The sequence below is a fragment of the Thunnus maccoyii genome, chromosome 20 (genome assembly GCF_910596095.1).
Source record: "Thunnus maccoyii chromosome 20, fThuMac1.1, whole genome shotgun sequence".
Classification (NCBI taxonomy): Eukaryota; Metazoa; Chordata; class Actinopteri; order Scombriformes; family Scombridae; genus Thunnus; species Thunnus maccoyii.
Genome location: NC_056552.1, coordinates 11,959,081 through 11,982,655, shown reverse-complemented (window position 1 = coordinate 11,982,655; position 23,575 = coordinate 11,959,081). Strand labels below are relative to the sequence as shown.

The following is a 23,575-nucleotide window of genomic DNA, read 5'->3' as shown; positions in this document are numbered from 1 at the left end:
CCACAGATGCCATCAGGTCCAGCGGCCTTGTTGGTTGGGGTGGCTTTGAGCAGATTTAGCACATCCTGTTTTTGGAGGGTGAGTATGATGGATGGCATGAGGCTGTGTTTGAGCTCCGCCATGTCAGATGCCAGGTCAGGCCTCTCGAAGTGGGTATAAAACCTATTTAATTTGTTAGGCAGAGAGGAATCACTGAGCCCCTCCACACTCACCCGTCTTCTCTTGGTCCTTGTGTTTACAGCAGCCATGTTTTTAATCCCCTGCCATGCTGCCCTGTAGTTGCTTTGCTGAAACTTCTGCTTGATCTTATTTTTGTACTTTGTTTTAGCCTGGCTGATGGCCCGTTTCACCTTTTTGTTGACCTGTTTTTTCCTCCTCAGCAGATCCTGTAAAAAACACCCTTTTTTTCTCATGAAGGATGCCTTTGAGCTCCTTGGTAACACAGTGTTTGTTATTGGAGAATATAGTGATCTCCTTAGTAGGAATTACAGAATCAACACAGAACGTAATGTGTTTTGATACTGTGAATGCTTGCTCATCTAGATTAGTGCTTGAATCCAGGAACAGCTCCCATGTGGTGCAGTCAAAACAACCCTGTGGGGCCTCAAAGCTTGATGGAGTTCATGTTATGACTGTCCTCACCTCTGTCTCTTCTTGCTTCACCACAGGGATGTAGGCTGGGGCAAGTAGGATGATGCTATGATCAGCTGATCCAAGTGGAGGGAAGGGCAGTGACCTATATGCTCCAGGAACAGGGCCATAACACTTATGTAGGGTTTTATGCATGCATGTGGCACAGGTCACATATTGGTGGTAGCCTTTTAGTAATTTGTCCATGGAGCAGTGATTAAAGTCCCCAAGGATATATTTGGGGACATCTGGTGAGATGATATCCGGTTTGTGTGATGTGTTGGCTGACAGATCAGTTGCTTGGTCAACATTTGCGCATGGAAGCATGTAAACAACATGTAGAATAGCTGGGGGAATTCATGAGGCAAGTAAAAGGGGCAGAGTGAGAGAGCAAGGTGTTCAATAACAGGTTTGCAGATTTCGTCCCGGATTATCACTGTATTGCACCAGCTCTTGTTGACATAGATACACACACCACCACCATGCTCTTTCCCTGTTCTTAATTTATCCTGACCAACACGAAATGGTGTGGTGAAGCCATCAACGGCCAACTCATTATTACTCACTGCATCGTCCAGCCAAGTTTCAGTAAATGCCAGTGTAGATGCATTCCTGTATTTGTGCATGTAATTCACATTGGCTTGCAGTTCATCAAGTTTATTTCAGAATAAACAGATGTTTCCAAATATCAAAGCAGACAGTGGGGTGAACCTTTTGGCCAGTTATAGTTTGCGTTTCAGTCCTCCTCATTTGCCCCGCTTATGTCTGCTTTTTCTCTTGTGGATGGATCCTTGTCCATGAGATTTTGTGATGATTGCTGATGGATACAGTGTCCCCGCAGTATATTCCACAATGGGTCAATAGTACACATTGAGGGACACAGATTAAGCAGGAAGTCCCTTGACAACGGCGAGATGTTACCGAGGGGGTTCAACGGCTGATCGGATCCCCATCCGAACAGACATCGGTTCCAACACTTAGGAGGAACACCAGTAGCACAGCAAACTTGCCGAGAATCATTTAGATGATTGGACAGTTCCAGACCCAGGGAAAGAGGCCAAAATGTTGTATTGCATAAAGTCATCTCTCAAATATAACATTATAAATGTCGCAAAACACTTAAAAACACATGAAGACACGAGCACAGACAGCCCAAGGTGCGCCACATGGGCAAGAGCCACTTCTTTCCTACTTCAAGTACACTTACTTGCCACCAAAGCCTCCTCCCCCGGGGTAGTTGGGTCTTCCGTACATTCCCTGTTGCATGTAGGCCTGGTTGGAGTTTCCTTTGTTGGGGAACTGCTGCTGAGGACCGGGGAACTGAGGGGAGTTCATCCCGGGGTTGTTACCAGACATCCCCGAGCCCATAGGGTTGCCCCCAGGGTTCATGGGATTGTTGTTGTTGGCCATGGGATTCCCCAACACCTGATGGACATAGACACACAGACATAAACACAGGTAAACGCTGAATGCCTTATGATGAGGTTCAAAATAACTTAGAATTAGAATACAGGTCTTTTTAACTGGGGTGATTTCTCACCAGTGAAACAGAGAAATCAAGAAAGTGCAAAAATTGTTACCAACAGAATTAAGAGGTAGAAGAGGTGACACAAATCTGTTATAATCCAAACTGAATAACTGAACTGGTATTAGCTTGCAAAAAGATATGATATGATATCACTTATATACTTCAAGAATCACATTATAAAGTGAGTCAGTTTTACTTTTATGTATTATTGCATGATTAATCTGCACTTGACACAAAAACATTTTTTGAGGGAAATATTTTAGGTTCTGAGCCCACAAAGCTGTTGTTTTGTATGACAGGTGTCTCCCAGTGGTTATATCAGTTTGCTTGTAACTGCAGTGACTGATCCATGCTGAAACACAATCCTTTCACATACAGTCCTCTCAGACACACTTCTACTCTGTCGGACAGGTATGGGATCTCACCTGGCTCTGCGAGGTGTTGGTCACGCCCCAGACGGTGGTCACCACAGACAACGAACCTGGAGGCTGATTGGTGTTCTGTTGCCAGGGAACTGAGTCGTAGGGAAAAGACCCATCTCTGCAGGGGACGGACAAAAACACATCATGTAGGCAAAACAAAATGTGACCTTGTGTCACTGCACAAATATTTGCCATGTATAACAGTACAATCGTAGTAAATGTATTTGCATTTGCTGGACAATACGGTAAGACAAAGGTTTTATTGTTAGGATTATGAAATAAACACACATTCTTCCTCTTGCAATGCACAAACATTGTGTTGTAATTATTAACTACATATACTAGTGAGGTACTGTTTGTCCCTATTGACTGTGCTACAAGCAGTTAGTCTGGCAGTTTGTCTAGCCACTGATCCATAAGGAACACTGGGCTTCATGTGGAGAGGAAGGGCTTTCCCCAAGGGCCCAGTCTGTCTGTTCACACACCCAACACACACACAAACACACCTCAAACACAAGCCAAAAAGCGCAGCAGTGTGAACACTGACCCGTGTGAGAGGCTGGGCTTCATGGAGCTCATGGGGGGCTGCATGGGCACTTTTCCCGGAGGCTCGTTCTGCCTGTTCTTCTGGTGACGGAGGAGGAGGAGGCGTCCCAGCTCCTCACACCACGAGGATAGGAGAGCTGGAAAGAGAGCATAAGAAGAGTGTATCAGTGCTGCCGGACCCTTGTGAGAAATGACTGCAGAGATGACAGCCCTCCACTGCAAGCGCTGCAAAACCTGCAAAAACTGATGTGAGAGGAGGAGGGCAGATGAAACAAACAACTTAGGATCAGAAGCCTCTGAGCAAATTTAGACATAAAATTGAAAAGCAATGACCTGACAGACAAAACGGTGTGTCAGTGTGTGAAAGAACTGAAATAATTTGATAATCGGGGAGTATTTCGCACACTATAGAAAAAGCTCTGTTAAGAAACATAAGAGTGCACCTTTATGCTGCAATATTAAAGATCAATCCAGCATGTCACTGCAGCTCCTGGCCACTAGGGTTCACTCTGGGTCTGCAGATGGACTCCAGCCCTTCCCTTCTCTCCACCTACCTACCTACCTACCGCTTGGTTAGGTAGCCACCACAGAGTGCGTTTGATCGAATCATATGCTTGTCATCTGCAGTGCATGTTTTTGTACTGTGCCAACTACAAAAGACTCACTTTTCCTTTTTCTCTCCCTCCTGCTCTCCTGCCTCCTTCTAGCTTGTCTCTGCGGCGTCAGAGGAGAAAGGGAATGTGGATTCAATCAAAGAGCAGGGCAGCCACCTCCTCTTATGATTCACAGCACTTCTAGGCTGAGTGAGGAGCGAGGAGTGAGGGAGGGGCGGGTGGGTTGAAACAGAGCGCTTGGTGATTTCAGCTGCGGTTCGCGCAAAAGCCACGTCAATATGACAGCAGACAGTGCAGGCTGTTCTCGCAGGCAGATCCACCCTGCTGCCACATGCAAGGACGGGCCGGCACGGCACATATTACATAGACAGAGAGAGACAGAGAGAGACAGAGAGAGAGAGAGATAGAGAGAGAGAGAGGGAGAGACAGAGAGACAGAGAGAGGGAGAGGGGCTGAAAGAGAGAGTGTGATAAAAAAAGGTTGAGTGAGTCAGTGAGAGAGGAGACATCAGGCTAATGGGGCTGATGGGAGGGAGGAACAAACAAAAGCTTCTGACTCCCATCACAAACATGGCAACCCAGAGATTTGACCACACATGAGTGCTTGCAAACAGTGTACAAGCCTACTGACACACACACACACACACACTAGGAAAAACACCAGACCGGCTTATATTCACTCACACACACAGAGGTAAAATAATTAGGACACAAGATGTCCTCTGAGTGCGCTGAATTTCCGAGGACAAAACAGAATTTCAACACAGACGCACAAACACACACCTTCTCCTCTCAGAGCATCGCATCCCAAAAGGCACCTCCTCTCCTTTTTATTTGAACACTGAGCACACCAGCCTCGCTCTGTGTAAAGATGAGGGCTGGAATACAAAAGACATGTACAGATGGTGCCAGCAGTCTCCCTGCCTCTCCCTCTCCTCTCCCTCTCCTCTCCTCCCTCCCACTCCTTTAAAAGCAGCACGGGGCTCAGGCGCAGAGGCAGCTGGGTTTTTCCTCCTTCCCACCCGCTCATGCTCCCTCTCTTTTTCTCTCTTTTCCCCCCTCCTTCCTCCCTCCTGTTCTTGGCAAGGCAGGTGCCAGGAGACAGACTGTGCTGTTCCTCCAGAGGATTGATCTGACTTTACCATGGCTGTGCTTTGGTTGACAGAACAGGCCTCTCAGGTGCTCTCCTCCTAAAAACATCACACTCACGGGGAGATGCGCAGTTTTGTAGGTTAGTTTTAATTAAATAGAACCGGGTCCAAGCGCGGTTAATAGGTTTATGAGAGTCACATCTATGTTAGAATGTCCTGCAGTGTTTTAACAGCCCCCTCCCTCTCTCCAGACCCCCTTCTGATGGAGAGAGTTTTCAATTCAAGGGCCTGGCGACCAGCCAGCATGTTACAGCTCAATTAGGTCCCATTATTCTCTTCCAACAAGGGGTAACTTGCACTTCTTCTATGTTGATAAACATGTCTCCACAATTTATCCCCTAACTGTGCCACCGTGAGGCCGTCTGGCTACGAGGACGGGATCCTCGTTTCACACCGAGGCCGACATCAACAGCCGTGGGACAAAAACAACAACGGTGTTGAGCTGAGCGGAGAAATGACAATACATATCTGAGAGAAAGAGAGAGAGAAAGAGAAGAAGAGAGCGTGAAGCACCAGTGCTGCCACTTAAAGAGGAATTATTCTACCCTACCATTAGATAAAGGGCTTATCACCACACAAAATTACCACCTCCACTGAGCCCCAACCTGTTTAAAGGAGAGGCGCTCTGTCATTGACTCAGTGGATAAACTTCAGGTTTCAAATGACGGGAGGACGAACAGCCAACCCGTTACTCCTCACAATCCCACCTCCTCCTCCTTCTCTGCCCTCCTTCACCCAAACGTCTCTCAGGACAGTGCATATGATGAACACAAAAGGATTACTGTTTCTCTTCTGCTCTCCTCCCACAGACGGGCCTTCAATAGACTCATTTGTTTCTCTCACTGAAAAGAGCCAAAATTGCAGAAAATCGTCTCAGGTGTAACTCTTCCAAATCACAACGATTCATGACCATTCTGGAGTGAATCAAATTGCTGTTTGGTGCAACAGAGCGTCTTTTTGCTCAGTTTACATTGGTCTCCCTGGCGGCGATGGGTCTCTGTCTTCCATAAGGAGAGGAGCCTATCCTGTTTGCCTTGTAGATAGTCTCAGGGGTCCTGCTGAGTCTGAGCCGTATTGATATTCTGGTGCTCAGCTGCGCAGCCTGATGGTCAGCCACGGCGAAGGGCGGTAAACGCATCTGCTGGGACTAGATGGGTGGTTCAGTAGCTGGGTCTGCAGCTTCCAGCTTCACTCTCTGTCATAAAGCCCCAGGGAGACATGACAAATGACATAGACTGCATCCCTGACAGTTGTTCAATGCTCTTTCCAATGATAATGCTCCCCCACCCAACCTTTCACTGCACACATAGGCAGGAGGCACAGAGACAAAGTGTGCCTCTAGATTAAAGGTTCAGTTCACCCAAATTGCAATAAAACATATCTCCTTACTCACTTCTCACTTAGATGTGCAGATAGATTTGGTTTGATTTGCCAACACTGTAAAACATCATACTGGAATTTCGTTACACCTACAAATCTTTTATCATTAATTTAATGTAAATATGGAAGTTTGATTCATTTGAGAAGCGTGACTTGAAGTCTCGAGTTTAATGAATATACTGCTAGGGCTTCACTAAACTCATCAAATCAAGTCATTGAGACACAGACTTGGCATATTAGCATATTTTCCAGCATGCGTTGTATGTGCAACTCTTCAAAAAGCACTCTTTCTTTCACGCTGAAGAAACGTTACATGATGGAAAATTGTTTGTGTGTCCTGTGGATTATTAAGAGTATCAGGGACTTTGTTTCTAGTGAGTGACATTGCTGTTGAGCTTTTGCCATACACCACAAATGAAATCCCATTCAGCTCTATTGTGTTGGCTGATTTGAGATAAATATCATGACATGAATCATAGACATGAATGGCATTAAAAAGGTCGGTCCTTCACTTGCTGCCTCCTTCAAAACATTTTTTTTTCCTCTTCTCTTTATCTTTTTTTTCCCTTTTCTTTCTCCCTCTTTCCCTTAGTTTACTGGCAGGGGACTGCTGGGGAGGCAGCAGGTAAGGCAGATGCCAAGAGCTCTTATGATCCTTGTCCCTCCTCCTCCCTCCCTTACACCTCCTCCCTCCCTCTCTGCGCTCTATCTAATAGACACCTGCTCCCTTGTCATCCCTGGACTCCCACCTGGCATCGTCCCACATGGCTTGGTCACTGACACTCACGTCCACACAAACACACACATGATGCCAAGCCATCACCGCACACTCACATCATCTGCGCTACTTAATCACTTATACCCATACTAACTGTACCAAGTCCAACTTATGCTATAAACCTGTCGAAAAGAATCCCAACCCCAAAACGGTTTGTTTGAAGACATTTAGCCAGAAGGGCTGAAAGGAGAACAAAGACCACGAGCAAACTAACAAGAACAGCTCTAGTGGGCTGCACTCTTCAGTTTCTGAGGGAGCTCTATTCACATTCTGTTCCTCCCTCCCTCCTCTCTCTCTCTCTATCTCTCTCTCTCTCTCTCTCTGCCCAGAAAGGTCTGAATGGACACAAGCCTCCTGCAGGCCAAAGTCAATTAAAATAAGAGTCTTAGGAGCCCTAGTATCCCTGGTTACTGAAAGCACCTAAGAGGCCATGCAAAACTGCCATGTTCCATTTTAGCCACAGAATTCCTCACTTATGTGCCTCATGTAGGCTTCCTGGAATTGTAAAATTCTGGGATGTACCTCATAATCTATGGAAAACTATGTGAAACACCGGTTGCTATGACATTGCTTATTTATTGCTCACCACAGAGGCATGGATGCCCACCTGGCAGTCATTAAACTTCTCTTTGTCTGTACCCAGATACCATAAATTATTCATCAATGCCAATTTGATAATGAAATGGAAGGGGGTTGTTCATCACGCAGTCTTTCTGCAACAGGTTACAGACCAGTCAACCCATGACAGGCTAGAACTGTGCTACTTGTCCATCCATGGCGGGGATAATTAGGTTGAAGCTGCAGGCTGAACTCACAGGTGTACCTCTTTTCACACATGGTATACATTTTCCCTCTTTGGTCACCCTCTCAACCCTCCGACACTTTGGCACAGAGGTAAGTGTGAACTGGGGGTTGTAAAACTAAGTCTGTAAACCGACTTCATTAGCTCAGTTGCTGAGCGTCTAAAATAAGTTGAGTCATTTCGTGACATATTTCACGGTGACTGATGTGTCCAGAAAGCTGATGAAGCGGGCAGGAAGTGTGAAGTGGCAACATGTGAATGTCACGGCAGCCATGTGGTGTCAAAATGTGACACATTTCCCCTTTGATATAAACAGATACGCAGCTATTTCACTGAGAAAAGGCATGTTTAGCTGAAAGAAAAATTTTAAAAAATCACAATGAAAGTGGGTGTTCTGTGGGAAAGCATGGGAAAGAAGCTATGTGTGGTGGGTTGAAAGCATTAGCGCTAAGAGTTATAAAACAGCCTGTCTATCTAGGCCAGACAACAGCCTCCTGTCTGCACCTCATCTTTGTCTGCTTCCTTTCTTTTTCTTGTATTATTTCCTCTGTTGCTCTCTCTGGGAAGTCAGTGATGTTGGAGTCTTGTCAATGAGTACTTAGGCCCATTGCCTCATGGGGAGCCAGACTTGCTGGCTAGGTTTTATGGCCCATTTCAGAGCTGCCCCGGCTTAAATACAGCCTCCTGCTGGCCACATGGCCACAGTGTCGTGCCATGTCCATCCGGCGAGGGTGGGGTGGGGGGACGCTTGGACTCATGCCAAAAAGGTTTTACTGTGGCCAGAAGCATATGTGGCCATGTGGAGGCAACCGGCACAAGGAGAAAAAAGAAAAAGCAGCGGATTTGGTGTTTCTGGGTTGCTGTTGAGACATCCTGCATTCTTTGTTGTTACATAAAAAACTCTAAACACTTAATTTCCCAAGCATGCTGTTGTAACAACTTCTGCAGATAATAAGAGTTCAGTATTCAAGAATCAAGCTAACCTCTTTGTGATGCAAATTTGTATCTCTATACATAACACAAATGCAGGAACCCTGAATAAAAATCAATAACGTCAAAGATAAGAGTCTTATCTTCACATAAAATCTGTGTTTCCAGCTTTTTAGATAAAGATTATACTGTGTGTCTATAAAGAAATCCACTTATCACTAAGTGAATACCACCTGGAACAAGATATAGTATATGTGATAATCTCAGGATGATTTATGCAGATCTCATCACTGTGACTGTCATTTCTTGGTCATGGTTACACAGGAGCCAGCCTTTGCCCTAACCAGGCCAGTGTTTTAAAAGATAATCTCTCTTGGCACATGCAACAAATCTCTTCATTAAAAACAGGGCATGCCATTCAGGGTCCCTGTAAAGCATGAAGGTGGAAATCTATAGCATTTCAACCCCCTGGTGAGAATTAATTCCTCGTGCATTAAATCCAAACAACATTCAGCCTTCAATCTGTTACTATATGTCGCTTCCTGCTACAGTAAGCTGATTGGGAGCAAAACTCCTTCCAAACCTACATCTTTATGTCTTAATTCAGGAGCTGAAATCTGGCAATAATTCGTTCAAGTCTCTGAGGTCAAGTTTTGGAGCTTCCTTAAAGGACCATACCAGTGGTTGTGTATGTACTACAAATCACACGTGCATACTTCACACCAAAGCTAACAAACTTGCCAACCATAATGTTGTGTTTTAGATTTTGGATATATTTCTCCTACCATTACAGACATCCATTGATTTTCATTGATTTCCATATAGTATGAAAATAAACTAGCAGACTCTTGAAACTTGCTTGAGTTATGTAATCCATCACAGTGAAAATCAAGTCTGCACCCAGTTTTGTCAAAGTCATATTATCATTACTGGGAAATGCAGTTTAAGTGTAGATTGATTCGAAATGCACTGCATCACCACACAGTGATAAAACTAAACTTTGACAAATGTTAGCTTTTGTTCCTTGTTTTGTTTTGTTTTGTGATCTTCATCTTTTAAATTTTACATGTACGTTTTATATTGACTATAGTAAATGTCTGAGTTATATATAAATAAATTTCATATTATAGCCTGACCGATTTTTGAGGCCAATACTGATATCGATATTTGGGATACATATTGAGCAGGACATGTCAAAATCAACTTGTCAGGGTTCTCTGGTGGATGTAATAGTGACACTGTCATAGACACTGTTTATAAATTACCTCAAACCTGGTTTGGCATTTCTGTACGGCTGATTCATTGGTCAACCTCTACTTTATATGATTACTATTATACACTGTTATGGATTATTCAAGTACAGTTTTGAGAATTTATTGATTAATACAAGATAAAGCAAAATGTTTGCGTGCCATAGAAAATTCAGATTGTCTAACTAATCTTTTATCTGACCACACTGAGATTTCTGAAACTCTGTCAACTGCTTGTTGAGCCAGACTCCACCAGCACAAAGTGTGTTTTTAACCGTGCGCTCCTGCAACCAGATTATCAGATGAGCAGACCTGCAAAGAAGCGGCTTACTGAAGCCAGACTGTTTCCCTGAGCAACAGGCTGCTATTAATGAAGGCCCAGCCTTAAGCTCTTGTCTACAATGATACTAATTAGGCACGGAGCAGATGTGCCCAGACTAGTGCCCACCTCAGGGTGCTGGGCAGAGCCGGTAGTGTCATGGTGGCATACACTGGTGGCTGATTCACCTGTGACCTTTTCACAGTGGGCCTGGGGTCAAAGCCTCCTCTTAGAAGTACAGTGAAAACAGACACTGGAGGAGCCTGGGTTGGGTCCTGGCACCCCTCGAGGCTCATTAGAGTCATCCATATGTGCAACAGCTCAGGATTTGAATAAAAACCTTCTTCAGGATAAACACTCGAGCCAAATGGAAACAATAAAACTTACCGCTCATTCTTTTACTGAACGTTTCGGTACATTTAGTATGTATGGCCTTAGGAAGAAATAAGTATTTTTTCATATTCATGTATTCATCTTATTTCTTCATACTAGATTTCTTATATTTTCATATTTTTATCTATTGTTACATATTCTGTATTTCAGACTATAAGTGTGTTTGTAAAAATGTATTTTATAATATACAGTCTTTTTTTTCATATACAAATTATCTTAAATTTATATAATTTCATATTCCATGTTTTTTTTATTTATTTTGCCACTCACACTATATAGTATGGGCCAGTGCTGAAAAGCAGTTGCATGTTTACTGTAAATAACATCCAATTTGCTTTTCTCATTCACGCCTGTTGTCCCAGTTTTCTTACAGCGATCATTAAAGTTTCATCATATTATTCTTACTCTTCACACTCTTACTACTCTAACTGCTTTTTTACTGAAATGAGGAGGCGGGGGTATAATTAACATTCAAATCATCAAGAGGAAAAAAAAGTATATAAGTAACTTAGATCTTTAATGGCTTTAATGAACAGCAGAGAACATAAGTGTCAGCCATGACGCAGGCAAGATGACAAAACACCATCATGTGACATGCTTCATACTGTAAAACTCTGACAGACAACACAACAGCAGCCATGTAGCTCTTCTAAATGACCAACCAAAAAAGCACATCAGATGTCATTCCATGTATTGCACATCTACACAGTCCAATGTGTGGACAGAATGTACGGACTGTGATGAGGATGGTTTGGTTTGGATCCAGCCAATGTGTATGAATTTCCTGTGCAGCACTTCAACACACAACCAGTACCTGAGTCAGACTGACACCTCCTGCAGCAGTTGGTCTCTGTAGGGTTCAAATTTTACATTTTACTGGACTTTACAAACATTTCTAAGATATTTCAGTGAATGAAGTACAGACATTTCATTGAGTCCCTCCCTTGTTCAAACACAAACCTATGAGGTGAATGGATGGTTGACATATAATACATATCAGGTTGTACATCAATTATACAACTTACGGAGTGTCTAAAAACCTACTGAGAAGAGGAGAGAATGACTGATACTTCAAGCGTGCAAAATGATAAAACAGAATCACAAAAAGCTGTTATTAAAGGGGAAATATGTCATACTTCTAAAGTCTTAAGGTGCAAAATGACTATAATACCTGTGCAGTCAGTATAAGGAATGTTAATCTTAAAAAAACAAGACACATCACTGCAAGACATTCCTTGCGACTTCAATGAGCACTTTATCAGAGCAGTTAACAAGGTTTGATCAGAAGTGGCATGATGGAAAATGATTGGTAAGTAGGGTTCAGCTCAAAAATACCATACATTTTAATCTCTTATTACTGTCTCTGGTTTTTGGTTTCCTCTAAAGTGTCTCTGCACATGTAGATCTCTCTTATCTGACCTCTGAAAGCATCTTTTCACCACTCTCAGGCTATCTGAACAACACATCTAAAAGAGTGCGAAAGGGCCTTTACTCCGTCTCTGCAGTAGGTACCTCTGCTGTAGATAGAGATCAATAGGAGTGCTTCCCACAGCTGACAAAAAAGACCAAGTGTATCATTATTTATTATTATTTTTCACCTATAGATTTATCATAAATTATGCTCAAAAGTGCACCCACTGATTTCTTCTTTTAGTTGCTGTTATATGTTCTTTAAAGGACATACAGTAGGAATAACAAGTTGGTGGAGGCGTTTGTCTCCCTCCTTTTATGTGAGGAGGAAAATCTAGCTGTAATTTCACCTGGCGTTTCAATGCAATTTCAAAACTTTGATTATCAGAATATTTCTTCTGTATATTTATGAAGCAAGCAGTTTTTTTCAGCAAAAGTTGATTGGTTTCTCCAAACATTATTGGGTTTTCACACTGATTGCCACTTAAACAGGCTATTTTGAGTTTATTAACCTAAATATAGCATTATGCATGATCCACTACATGCTGTACTGCCCCCTCTCTTGACAAATCTTATTTTAAGACCGACCATATCTAGCAGTATCTAGCAAATCTGATTCAGATGCTTAGTTAGAAAAGTTAGACCCTGGATAATATCAGTTTTTCCAGTTAGAAAGTTTGATCTCTCCACTGGCTATGTGAAACTAAAATTCTGTCTGTCTCCATCACACTATATGCACAGCGACAGTCCGTAATTACAATCACAATTTAATATCTGATCTTTGGAGAATTCAATATCAAATGTGATCAAAATCCTATTTTGGGGTTTGATTGGATGATCACAATATAACAAGATGTGTAAACATAGTGTATACTGTAATTACTTACGGCTGGATGTTCTTTCATTAAAGCCACATGAAAAGAGCCCGCATGTTCTACAAATACACAAATGGCAACAACTGCTCCTGAATGCCGATTGCTGTTAGTTTGATTTGGAATTGTATTGAGAAACTTCAGAAGAAAAGGTCAGCGCAATTTCACAACTTGGTGGAAGAAAACAAGCATCTCCAATACAAAGAACAAGAGATTCATTGAAGCTGACAAAACAACAGTAATGAATAGTTGGAACTGTGGAGTACTGTACAGCTAGCCAGACATCTCTTTACCAACACCGCCTGTTGCAAAACCTCGCCTGTCTTAGCATGTTGGGAACTGTCCCACAGAAACATTTTTGGAAAAAAAAAATCATTGAATAATTTCCCAAACCAGGACTTTACTGTACAGCTAAATAAACCCCTTCTTGGTGGAGAGAAAGCCAAGTGAACAATAAAGTAATTTAATTGAGGTCAAGAGGAGAAAGACTTTTTCTTTCAACAGAAACTCATTCATTTAAGGAGTACTCAACCAAAAATCTACCTTTTGCTCAGACAGTGGCCCTGAAAAGTTTGTGCCTTTGCTGTAGTATGCTTGGATTCAATTGCGTCCTGCAGCCGAAGCAAAATAAATTGTCTTAACATATGAAAACATGCAAAAACACTCCAGCAGCATAATCCACTTCTCAGTTGTTGAACTGTATGTTCAGTATGTTCCAAACAATGGGACGCTTCACCACTAAATCACCAAGTATGATTCCAGCGGAGCTTTGAGGAGAAACTATGAGTGTTTGAACATGCTGAACAAATGGATCAACAGATGGAGAGGTGGATTATGCTGAAAGAGTGGTTTGAGAAGTTTCTATGGATATTTTGATACTTTTTTTTGGCTGTGGTTATCCATTGGAATCCATTGTAATTATCATGAATCAGAGCTCACTACAGCTACTGTCCTTGATGAGGGAGCAAGGTACAAACCTTTCAAGCCTACAGATAGAAAGTACTTGATACTCAAAAGATTTTTGGTTTAGTATTCCGAACAAAACAGGTGCTTAATAGCATCATAATGCAATTTAACAGCTCAAATTTAAACCTGTTGCTCCTGATGAAAAACTCTCTTGAACCATGAGAAACACCAAATCACTGATCTGAAACCACTGAATTCCTACATGGGGGGAAAATCTGTGTGTATCTCTGCAGTGAGCCTGGCTGGTTGCGCTGTGTGGCACAGAGGGGAGTGGGTGTGATAAACTGCCAAGAGTTACACTGAATACGCCGCCTCAAGTAGGTCAACGCGACTCAGAGAGATAATCAAGGCCATTTTGACCCCTTCTGTGTGAGGTGTAAGTGGGTCAAATGCAGCAGTCAGCTGTTGCAACTCTATCACGCGGGGCGCTGCGAGGCACTCGTCACACTGTCAAACCCCATTCCGTTAGTTTAAGACGTGGCAGGGTGCCCGCCTGCACCCACCAATGCAGGAATCAAACCTCTATCTACCCCCCCCCCATCCCACCAAGGGTGAAATAATGTGAAGTTACTCTCAGCAGCAGCAGCAGCAGCAGCAGATCCACCTTCCTTGTCACTGAATACACCCCCTGCAAACACAACCCTCTTTAACTGTTGTCTCCTCCTTTTGACAGTTCACAGCTTCGCAGATCTGTCCTATTCACAGCAGTGAAGACTCTCCCTCCCATGTCTAAAATGCCACCAGCATTTCAACCAGGCTAACTCCAGCAATGTCCCTGCTTATTTCTCACTCTTCACTGCACAGAAAAAAGGGGGACCCATGTGTCTAGAAACGAATCTGCAACAGCAGAACAAAGGCGAAGGCGATACAGGGCAGCCTTAATCTCTGCACTACTGAAGCCAGCAGCTATTTTAAAGCTCTTTCTCTGTGTCTCTCTATCCCTCCCACCTTCCTCTCTTCTCTGTAACATTCTTCCCCCCCCCACCCCTCCCTCCCTCTTTCCCCTCGTTTCCCTTGGTGTCTCAGGGCAGCAGCTTCTCTCTGTTTTCCTCTCCTCTCTCCCTGCGTGTCCAGTGACTGACTGCACAATACACATCAATTATTCATGGCTGCTCTCTCTGTTTCGCAGGCAAAACCAATCACAGATGGAGTCATTGCTAATGGGCTCCTGCTGTACTTGCCACCGGCTTCTTTGCACTCAAGCAACAAATACCCCAGAGACAATGAGAGGGAAAAGAGGGATAAGCTGTAAAAAAAAAAAAAAAAAAAAAAGAAAAAAAAGAGAAACTTCATACGGCACTAACAACCACAAGGAGCAGAGGAGGACGCCCGTTTGTGGTCAGAGAAAAAGAAAGGTACGTATCGTCACAAATAATTTAGCAAAATTAGGAGCCGGCTTCTGCAGCAGTAAAGGGTTAAAGACAGGGAGGGGGGGAGGGATGGGGGGTGACAGAGAGAGAGAGAGAGGGGGTGGGAGGACAGGCAGAGAGGGAGAGAGAGAGAGAGAACCAAATGCTTATCTCCTCACCTCGGATGTATGCAGCTGTTATTGATGTATCTTCTTTTTCTGTCTAGTGATCCATTGCTTGCTCTCCCAATACACACATCACACAGAAGCAGCCACAGCCACTTCGCCAGAAGGGAGAGAGGGAGGGGAGGGAGGGGAGGGGAGGGGAGGGGAGGAGGGAGGGAGGAGAGGAGAGGAGAGGAAAAAAAAATGCAGGCAGCTCACATTTCAAACTTGCAAAGGGGGGTGGTGCCTAATGTGCTAGACAGCCTGTATCTTGGCCCGGGTCCAGAGCAACGAGTAAAAGAAGCCTCAATCAATTCATTTAAAGCAACATTTGTTGTGAGGGAGATGCTGCAGAAAAGTGTCCATAGAAATGATTCAGGTGGGTACACTGAGCAGTGATTTCAGCCCCCAAACCTTGTCTTTGCATACAGTTGACTTAATCCATCAAAATAGTCATTGTAATTAAGGGGCATGGAGGAGGAGGAGGAGGAGGAGGAGGAGGAGGAGGAGGAGGAGGAGGCTGGGTATTGTGGCTTCCTGATGCGCAGAGGGTTGGAATCAGAGAAGGAGGGGCCAATTAGACCACATTTGTCTTTCAGAGCACATGAGCCCGAGTAAGCTTTTGGATAAATAATTACACACCTATAAAACATGTAAACTGTGGGTAGACACACCACCTGAGGCAGTCTGGAGCATCTATTGTCATCCCGCAAATAAAAATACTTGTGCTCACCAGCAGCAAGTCAATTCAGGTGTCAAATTAGTGCAACTGATCTGTGGTTTAAACACAGTAATAAGTATTTAATTAGAGACATAAGGTACAATGTAAATTAATTTTAATATGCAAACATCCGATTCTTCAGCACCGCAAATTACAGAGCCTTATGGAGTGGCGGAAGATGCTACCAATCACATCGTGCTGCCATAGACATAATAACTGCTGTAACTACAAGGGAGGAAAGACAGACATGCTCAACAGCTCTTATCTCTGGTTTCTCCTGTCTGTATTTGCTCTCTTGGTATTTACTATCAGCTAAGTGCACGGTAGGTGACTTACAGCCTGGCACCCCTACTGCAAGTTAACACATCAATCATGGCTGGCTGGAAGACTTCACTTGACCATGCAGTGTAAAACGCTGAAATTGTCCAAAGTGCACAGAGTGTAGATTTATAGCCTCTGTGACAAGAATCCAGTGCATATACTTCCATAAGCCTTTAACCTCGGTCCATCTGTACAATCCCATGTGTTACAGCTAAGCTTTGTTGAAATCCTCAGAATTTTGTTTTAAATTCAAGTAGAGAACCAAAAGTTTCCAAAGATATTAAATGTACTGCACTGATGTTTTGGAGAAATGGGTATAAACTAATGCACAAGACATCTACAGTAGAAATATTTGCATTTGATTTAATGGTGCAGCCATAAATATGCAGCATCTTGGGTTTGAACAGAGTGATTAATCTTAGGAGAAAACAGATTAGAAATATACAGAATATAATATGAGATACTGTCATATAGTACAAAAAGTTTGTTTTAAAGAAAAAAAAAGAGTTTTTCAGATTTTTTTAAGATCTTGTCTATGAATTTAAGTTTGATGGATAACAATAAGCATGAAACTCGTTTGAGTTCAAATCTACTTCTGGGGCCCCCCTGTAGCCTACTGGTTAAGACGCAAACCACATAACCATCATGTCTGCTGCTTAATTCCAGCCAGTGACCTTTGTTGCAAGTCATACCGCTCTCTCTATCTCTGCTTCCTGTCTCTGCACTTTCAAACTGTAAAATAATGTCAAAAATGTCAAAAAAGAAGCCTGAAGTCTGTTTTTGTGGTGCACTATTTAACGTGTAAATAATAGTATAGACCCATAATGATTGTAATGTTTAAAGGAGTGTGTATGGAGCTCCATCTGAGAAGATTTAGATTTGACAAGACTTAATACAGAGTTATAATTTTACACAGTGGGTGAAGTGACTGGGTTTCAGTTCTTGGATGAAAATAATAGCAGACACCACCTGAGGAACCATGGCTGCTTCATCGTTCTCTGAAATAAAGCTTACATTCAATTATGTCTATAATCTGCATTTAAATCTGATTAGTTAATGCGTGTTTATTTGTTACAGTCTTCAATTTAATCTGACTGTGTCTGACAGTCTCGGCCACCAACAGTGTTTTCAGACTTCTGTGTTATTCTCTATTTAGGAAAAGCCGCAGCTAAACTATATGTTGAAGCACACCAAGTGGAGAGACAGGCAGAAAAAACATTTTGGTGTGGAAAGCTTTGGGGTGGGAAATTACAGCCTTGCAGGCCCATGTGTGTGTATCCGACCTCTGTATTGTGTGCAAAATCGCAGACCTTTCCACACATGACAACATGTCTGACCTCTGTGTCTTAAGCACCACTTCACTGTAAGGCACCGTAAAAATCTGCTGTATAATCAGCACTTAAAACTACAGTTTAGAGGGAAATTTATATTAGATTTGCACTCTAGCGTACTAAAGAATTCAACCACTTCAGTGAAAGTGTAAAAGCTTCACCGCACACTTGAAAAATGTTCATCTTAACCTTAAGAGTCATTTTTTTTTCCAAGTGAGAATTTCTGTAAGATCTAAGTGTGGAGTTTTTCCTTACTCAAAGTGTTTAAGGATATTGGGTATCATATGTTGAGCCCTCTTGAGACAAAATTGTGATTTTGGGTTGTGTAAACAAAATTGACATTAACTTGAATGACTGTAAAGATGAATATTCTATATAAATTTATAGATTTATATGGTATGAAACAGTTGCCTAATCTTTATCCACAAGTGTGAACAAATGCATCATCTCCTCCTAAACTGGGTCCTGCACGTCATGCATGAACTGGTTGCAAAAATGAGATATCAGTTTCTGGAGTCCCACTGTAAAAACTCCCACTGCCAAAACAACTAAACAAGGTGAAACCACGGACAAAAACTGTGTTGCCTAGATATTTTAATCATGCTGACACTGTTAACTACAACCCACACTGTCTAATGATCAAATGGCCCTGCATGTGTAAAACAAGTGTAGAGACAAACTAGCCTGACAGAGCGAGAGCTGAAGCCCAACTAATTATCTGCTGAATAGCTGGTTTACCAGGCGTTTGTTACATGAGAGAATGAACGGCTCGAGGAGCTGAAAAACTTCGACTGGTGCCCCCTCTTATAAGTTGGTGCCTCCTTTCACTCTTTAGAGCGGAGGAATTCCAAGAGCTTGCTGAGGCGCAAACGATTGGGAATGTGCCACTCTGACCCGCTCGGACGAAAAAACGTGATTAAGCGTTTTGTCGACACTCTCGGACGAGACTGAACCACTGCGGCCGTGCAGGAGGGGTGTGACACTGATGAAAGAGGCTTGTAATATATACCCGGTGATGGACAGAAAGAGGGGAGGCCCTGATGAGTTTATCCACACCGAGTGAATGATCTCCTTACTTTGATGTCACCAAAGCTCCACGTGCGTGGCTTCGCCCTGCGGTAAGACAGTCCAAGTAATCACAGATTAATAGAGCAGGCTAATCTCATTCACAAAGAGGTCACTACTGGCAGACAGATGCCCCTCCCCCCAGCACTCTATGTGCATTGTGGGCCGTTTGCAAAAAGGCAAAAGGACTACAACTGGCCGATCCCCCTGAGTACATCCATTAAAGGGATCAGTTGTACAATTCACCAAACCACACTTTATGCAGAGTTCACCTTTTCTAGTCAGCTGCAGAAAAGCAATTAAGCTGATTCCAAGTTACAACAAACATGATCTAAACCTCTGAACCACTCACTTCACTATAATTCAGATATGTTAACTGATTAAATCAATAGGAGGCAATAATGAACTTTTCCTGCGGCAAGAAGATACATATTGTCGGTGTCATTTTGATCAAGGTGTATTTCTTTGAATTTTGCACTTTAAGCTTTTTCTTACCAAAAAAAAATTAACAAACTGCAGCCTTAAACCATTGGAGGCACTTCATGATGAATTCATTTGTCAAAGCTACAATCTGTTTCAGCTGTAAGTTGGCTGTGAACATTGATTTTCTACTGCTGAAATCAGCTCTGCCCTCCCCTCAGCACAATTTCCCCCCTCAATTTTCTCCCATGTTCGGGAGAGGAATTTAGATGACATAACAGAAATGTAATAGCTCGACCAAGCCGTGTGTCAGAGCCAAGACATCTCGACGACAAGTTAGTCCTGGTTAAAATGGGACACCAAATCTGATTTACTTATTAGTGCTCATCCATTGACCTAATGTCCTCTGTGGCAGACAGAACCGCTCTTAACTGCCAGATAGCTTGCTTTTTTTTTTACTCCCACTTTCAACATAGATTTTCAGAGGAGATTACAAGATGCATGATGTGAGCAGGCCAGTGGTTATGAAAACAAGATTTGGCTTCAAATGCTCCCAGGACACTTTTTTCTTTTAAGAAAACTCCCAGGGTTTGGGCTACACGAGCCAGAGATAGGGAACAAACAAGAGGTGGAACAGTTTCTCTCTGTCTTTATCCAGAACAATAAAAAAAGCTTGTCACGCAACAAACGACAGACTGTCGTATTTATGACTGAGCTGAGAATTTGAAAAGGACTTTCTGCTCTGAGCAGAAATTGGAGTTTAGCTTGGATCACATCCAAGAAAACTGGCAGATTTGGCTAAGTGAATTTTTGTCAAAGCAACATCATGCAGGGGACACAGTATTCAATTAAAACTTCACCTCTTCCCATGTACTCCTACACAGAACCCATCTTGCTTTTTCAGATTTGTTCCAGGCTTCTAATAGGCTCCTCAGTGCACGGCAGACACTGACTCGTCTGTCTCTGGTGTTGGATGGCTGACCTGCTGCCACCATCCTGGCCACATCATGTGACTCACTCCCTTCCCCCGTCGCTCGGCAACGGCCCTGCTGGATGTCGGGGAGTGGGTCCTGCCCCTGGGGCCCTGGGGGGAGTGTCGTTTAAGAGCCATCTCCCTGGCTGCCAGAGAAGGCTTTCTTTCCGCCTTAACAACCTCCTCGACTGGGGCCTCCACTCTAGAGCTTCTGGGAGCTTTGCAGGAGAATGCAGAGCCTCTACAGTGGTGTCCATTGACTCTCTCTCTCTCTCTCTCTACAGGCCTCTCCTCTCAAAATATCCATGCATATACAGGTACATAATTGTCCATGAAATGCACTTTGGGATGCTGCCTAGACTCGAGTACTTGCCGCTTTCCAAATGACTACTGTTGCAGGAAATTATTTAGACAGAGAATCAATTGGCAATCTTATCTAAGCCCGTAAAGTAGGGCCTTAGATTTGATTTAGCATTAAGTAGAATTAGAACATTTGGCGGTGTAAGTTAATTGCAGACAGCGATTCCCCTCCCGTGGCTGACACAAGAGTGACATCGCATGATTTGAAGCCTCATATAACCACATATAAAACCATGAACACCATAAATCAGAAAAGGCAAACAAAGTGAAAATTTAAACAACATGTGGGTCTGACTTTCATGTCCTAGTCGGCTTAAGGCAGCTCAGCGGAGAGGCCGAGCACACAGAAGCAATTGCACAATCCCGCTTTCCTCGTAACCCAAGACAGGTGGAAACCACAAATCAAAAACCGTAAAGGAGCACAAAATATTCCTGTTATCTGCGAGCTGCTGACAGCCTATACGTCTTCATTCCCACTGTGCTTCAGCATGCTTTTTTGCCAGCTTGATAACAACATTTAGCAGTCTACATCTGTCCAAATAATCCATCACTGTACCGAGGTGATGGTGCTGTATGAAAACAGGAACTCATCATCACTGATACAGTAGTTTTTTGTCACATGTGACAAATGGAACATTCTGCTGTGCGCACTTTGTCTAAAACTCTAGCGAAGAAAATAAATCGAGATGTAGTTCTCCATGTTGTGAACAAGTTTGGTAGTGAGATGTGACATGAAAAAGTGAAAGTTTAAGCATGTTGTTCCAGTCAAATGTTTGGACACACTTTCTCATTCAAGTGGGAAGGTGTGGCCAAACTGTTGACTGCTACTGTATGTTATAGGGTAATACTCAATTCTTGAGTGAGATTGAAAAAGGAAAAGGTATTTTGCATCACCATTGTTGTTGAAAACAAAAACAAAAAGAGATGGTTGGACTGTTTATTGTGCAGAAAACCATAAAAAATATAATTTAATGTCTACAATGAACAAATAAATAATTTGTACAAGCAACTCAAGAGGTCAGACATAACTTTAAACATGGAGTGACCATTTGATGTACTTAAAATGGTGTTTAACGCAGTTAGGTGTACTTTTCAGTAGTACCAGGTTCTTCTACTTTCTAGTAGCAATGGGTGGGTATCATGAAATGCTGCCAAGAATGCAAACAGGAACTTTGAGCCCATGTAGGCCAGCATGGCCAGATGGCCTGAGACGGCGGTTGAGAAAACTCTGGTCTTACCTGCTGATTTTGGAGTGAACTTGTCCCTGTTGGCAGCGCACACAGCCAGGAGCCGGTAACCCAGGTCCAAGTCGAAGCCCTGCTGTGCTGCTACACGGCTGACCACCTGAACACGACACAAACTGAACTCAGTCAGGACAATAGCAGATATTCATTATGGTCCAAAATTAATTTCGACAGAGAAAATAACTAAATGAGAGGATCTTTGTGAGATAAGTAGTAGTAGTAGTAAATTAAGCACATCTTAAAATAAAGATATTAATTAAGCTGTATGGACTTGACATCATTTTATTAAAAAAAGTAACAAAAACTCCACTCATAGAAGGTCACAAGAATGCCAATTTCATTATCAGCTAAATAACAGAAGCGATAACTAGAAAGTGCTCACAGAGCGCATACCTCTTCGAAGGCTACACAATCATTTAGATGTGTTACTTTATTTTCAGAACAGAAAATGTTAAAAAAAAATTTAATTTGCATCTGCACATGGATCTGTGTTGAAATACACATAGAGACAGATATAATTTGCCTATTTTTTCTAAACAATGTTAGAAAATACTTTTTAAAACAATATTTTTTTACATACGCACCAAAACCTCATCAGTTCTTTGTTTCATCTCAAATTTGTTTTTATTTTACCAAATTCTATTAAAATCTGTGATCAAGGTTTTTAGACATCCTGCTAACCAATACACAGACAAATAATCAGTCCTGAATACATAATTTCTTAGACCAAAGTAATAACATTACTCTGACATGGTTATTCATTTTTAATTCATCCACAGATTCGTTAACATATTCAGTACAGGGCCACCTTGGTAGTTAAACACATCAAAGGACTCAACATTTTCTCAGATTCTGACTGTTACATAAGAGTGTAGTTTGGCAGCATCAAAGGTCCGGTTCAACTTAAAGGATAAAGTCACTACATGTTTATCAGTTCCATATGAGTTGGAGAACAGCAAGGTGAAGAGAAAATGTGGCCTCTTGTGCTGCGATGCCGACTGAGAGGAAACATTAAGAGCAACATCCACATGCCACAGGACGCGATGTAAATGGCCCTTATGTGGCACACGTTGCTTTGATTTACCATTGCCATTAGCAGCTCAAAGAGACCCGCTCAAGACATTTAGTCCTTCAGGACATACTAAGACCTGTGTGAACCAATGTGCATCACTTGAGACGGATTCTTCCCTCTCCCTGGCTTTTCATAGCTGCAGTCCTGCTGTCACTCTCCGAAGTTCAAGTCAAGCCCTGAGGTAGTACAGCTGAACACTGCTCCCCGCACCGTATCATTATCTTCGGTAAGTATAGTCTTGACGTGACACCAAAACAAAGTATGTATATCTGGCCTTTATTTATAGGAATCCCCCATTAAGAAGAAGATATATGAGTATAGGCTGTCTAATTAGAATCTAAACATGTGAGGGACATTTTCCTAACTGGTAATTCTAGTGTAAGAAGTTTCAACAAGTAGTTCTAATTTCAGGACCTTAATTGTGCACAGCCGGTGGAATTGTGGTGGATTGTCAACCATAAGCCAAACATATGCCTTTACATTCAACACTTGATATACATCATTCTCCGGTTTAAAGTTTTAAAATATTTGTCTTTTCAGCTTAGTTTAGTTTGAGTTAATGACA

The 23,575-nt window shown here is 42.6% G+C and overlaps 1 protein-coding gene across 5 annotated transcripts in view; it reads right to left on the bottom strand.

Moving 5' to 3' along the window:
- LOC121887114 (zinc finger MIZ domain-containing protein 1-like) overlaps positions 1-23,575 on the bottom strand; it is a 114,024-nt gene that overhangs the window by 6,421 nt on the left and 84,028 nt on the right. For 4 of the 5 annotated variants that reach the window (XM_042397685.1, XM_042397686.1, XM_042397687.1 and 1 more), the window contains exons 5-8: positions 21,933-22,038; positions 3,128-3,263; positions 2,584-2,698; positions 1,838-2,055 (exon numbers count right to left, since the gene is read on the bottom strand). In XM_042397685.1, coding sequence (XP_042253619.1) covers positions 1,838-2,055; positions 2,584-2,698; positions 3,128-3,263; positions 21,933-22,038 — 575 coding nt within the window. Of the gene's footprint in view, positions 1-1,837; positions 2,056-2,583; positions 2,699-3,127; positions 3,264-15,518; positions 15,603-21,932; positions 22,039-23,575 lie in introns of those variants that run through there. The other variant, XM_042397689.1, reaches the window with a different exon arrangement.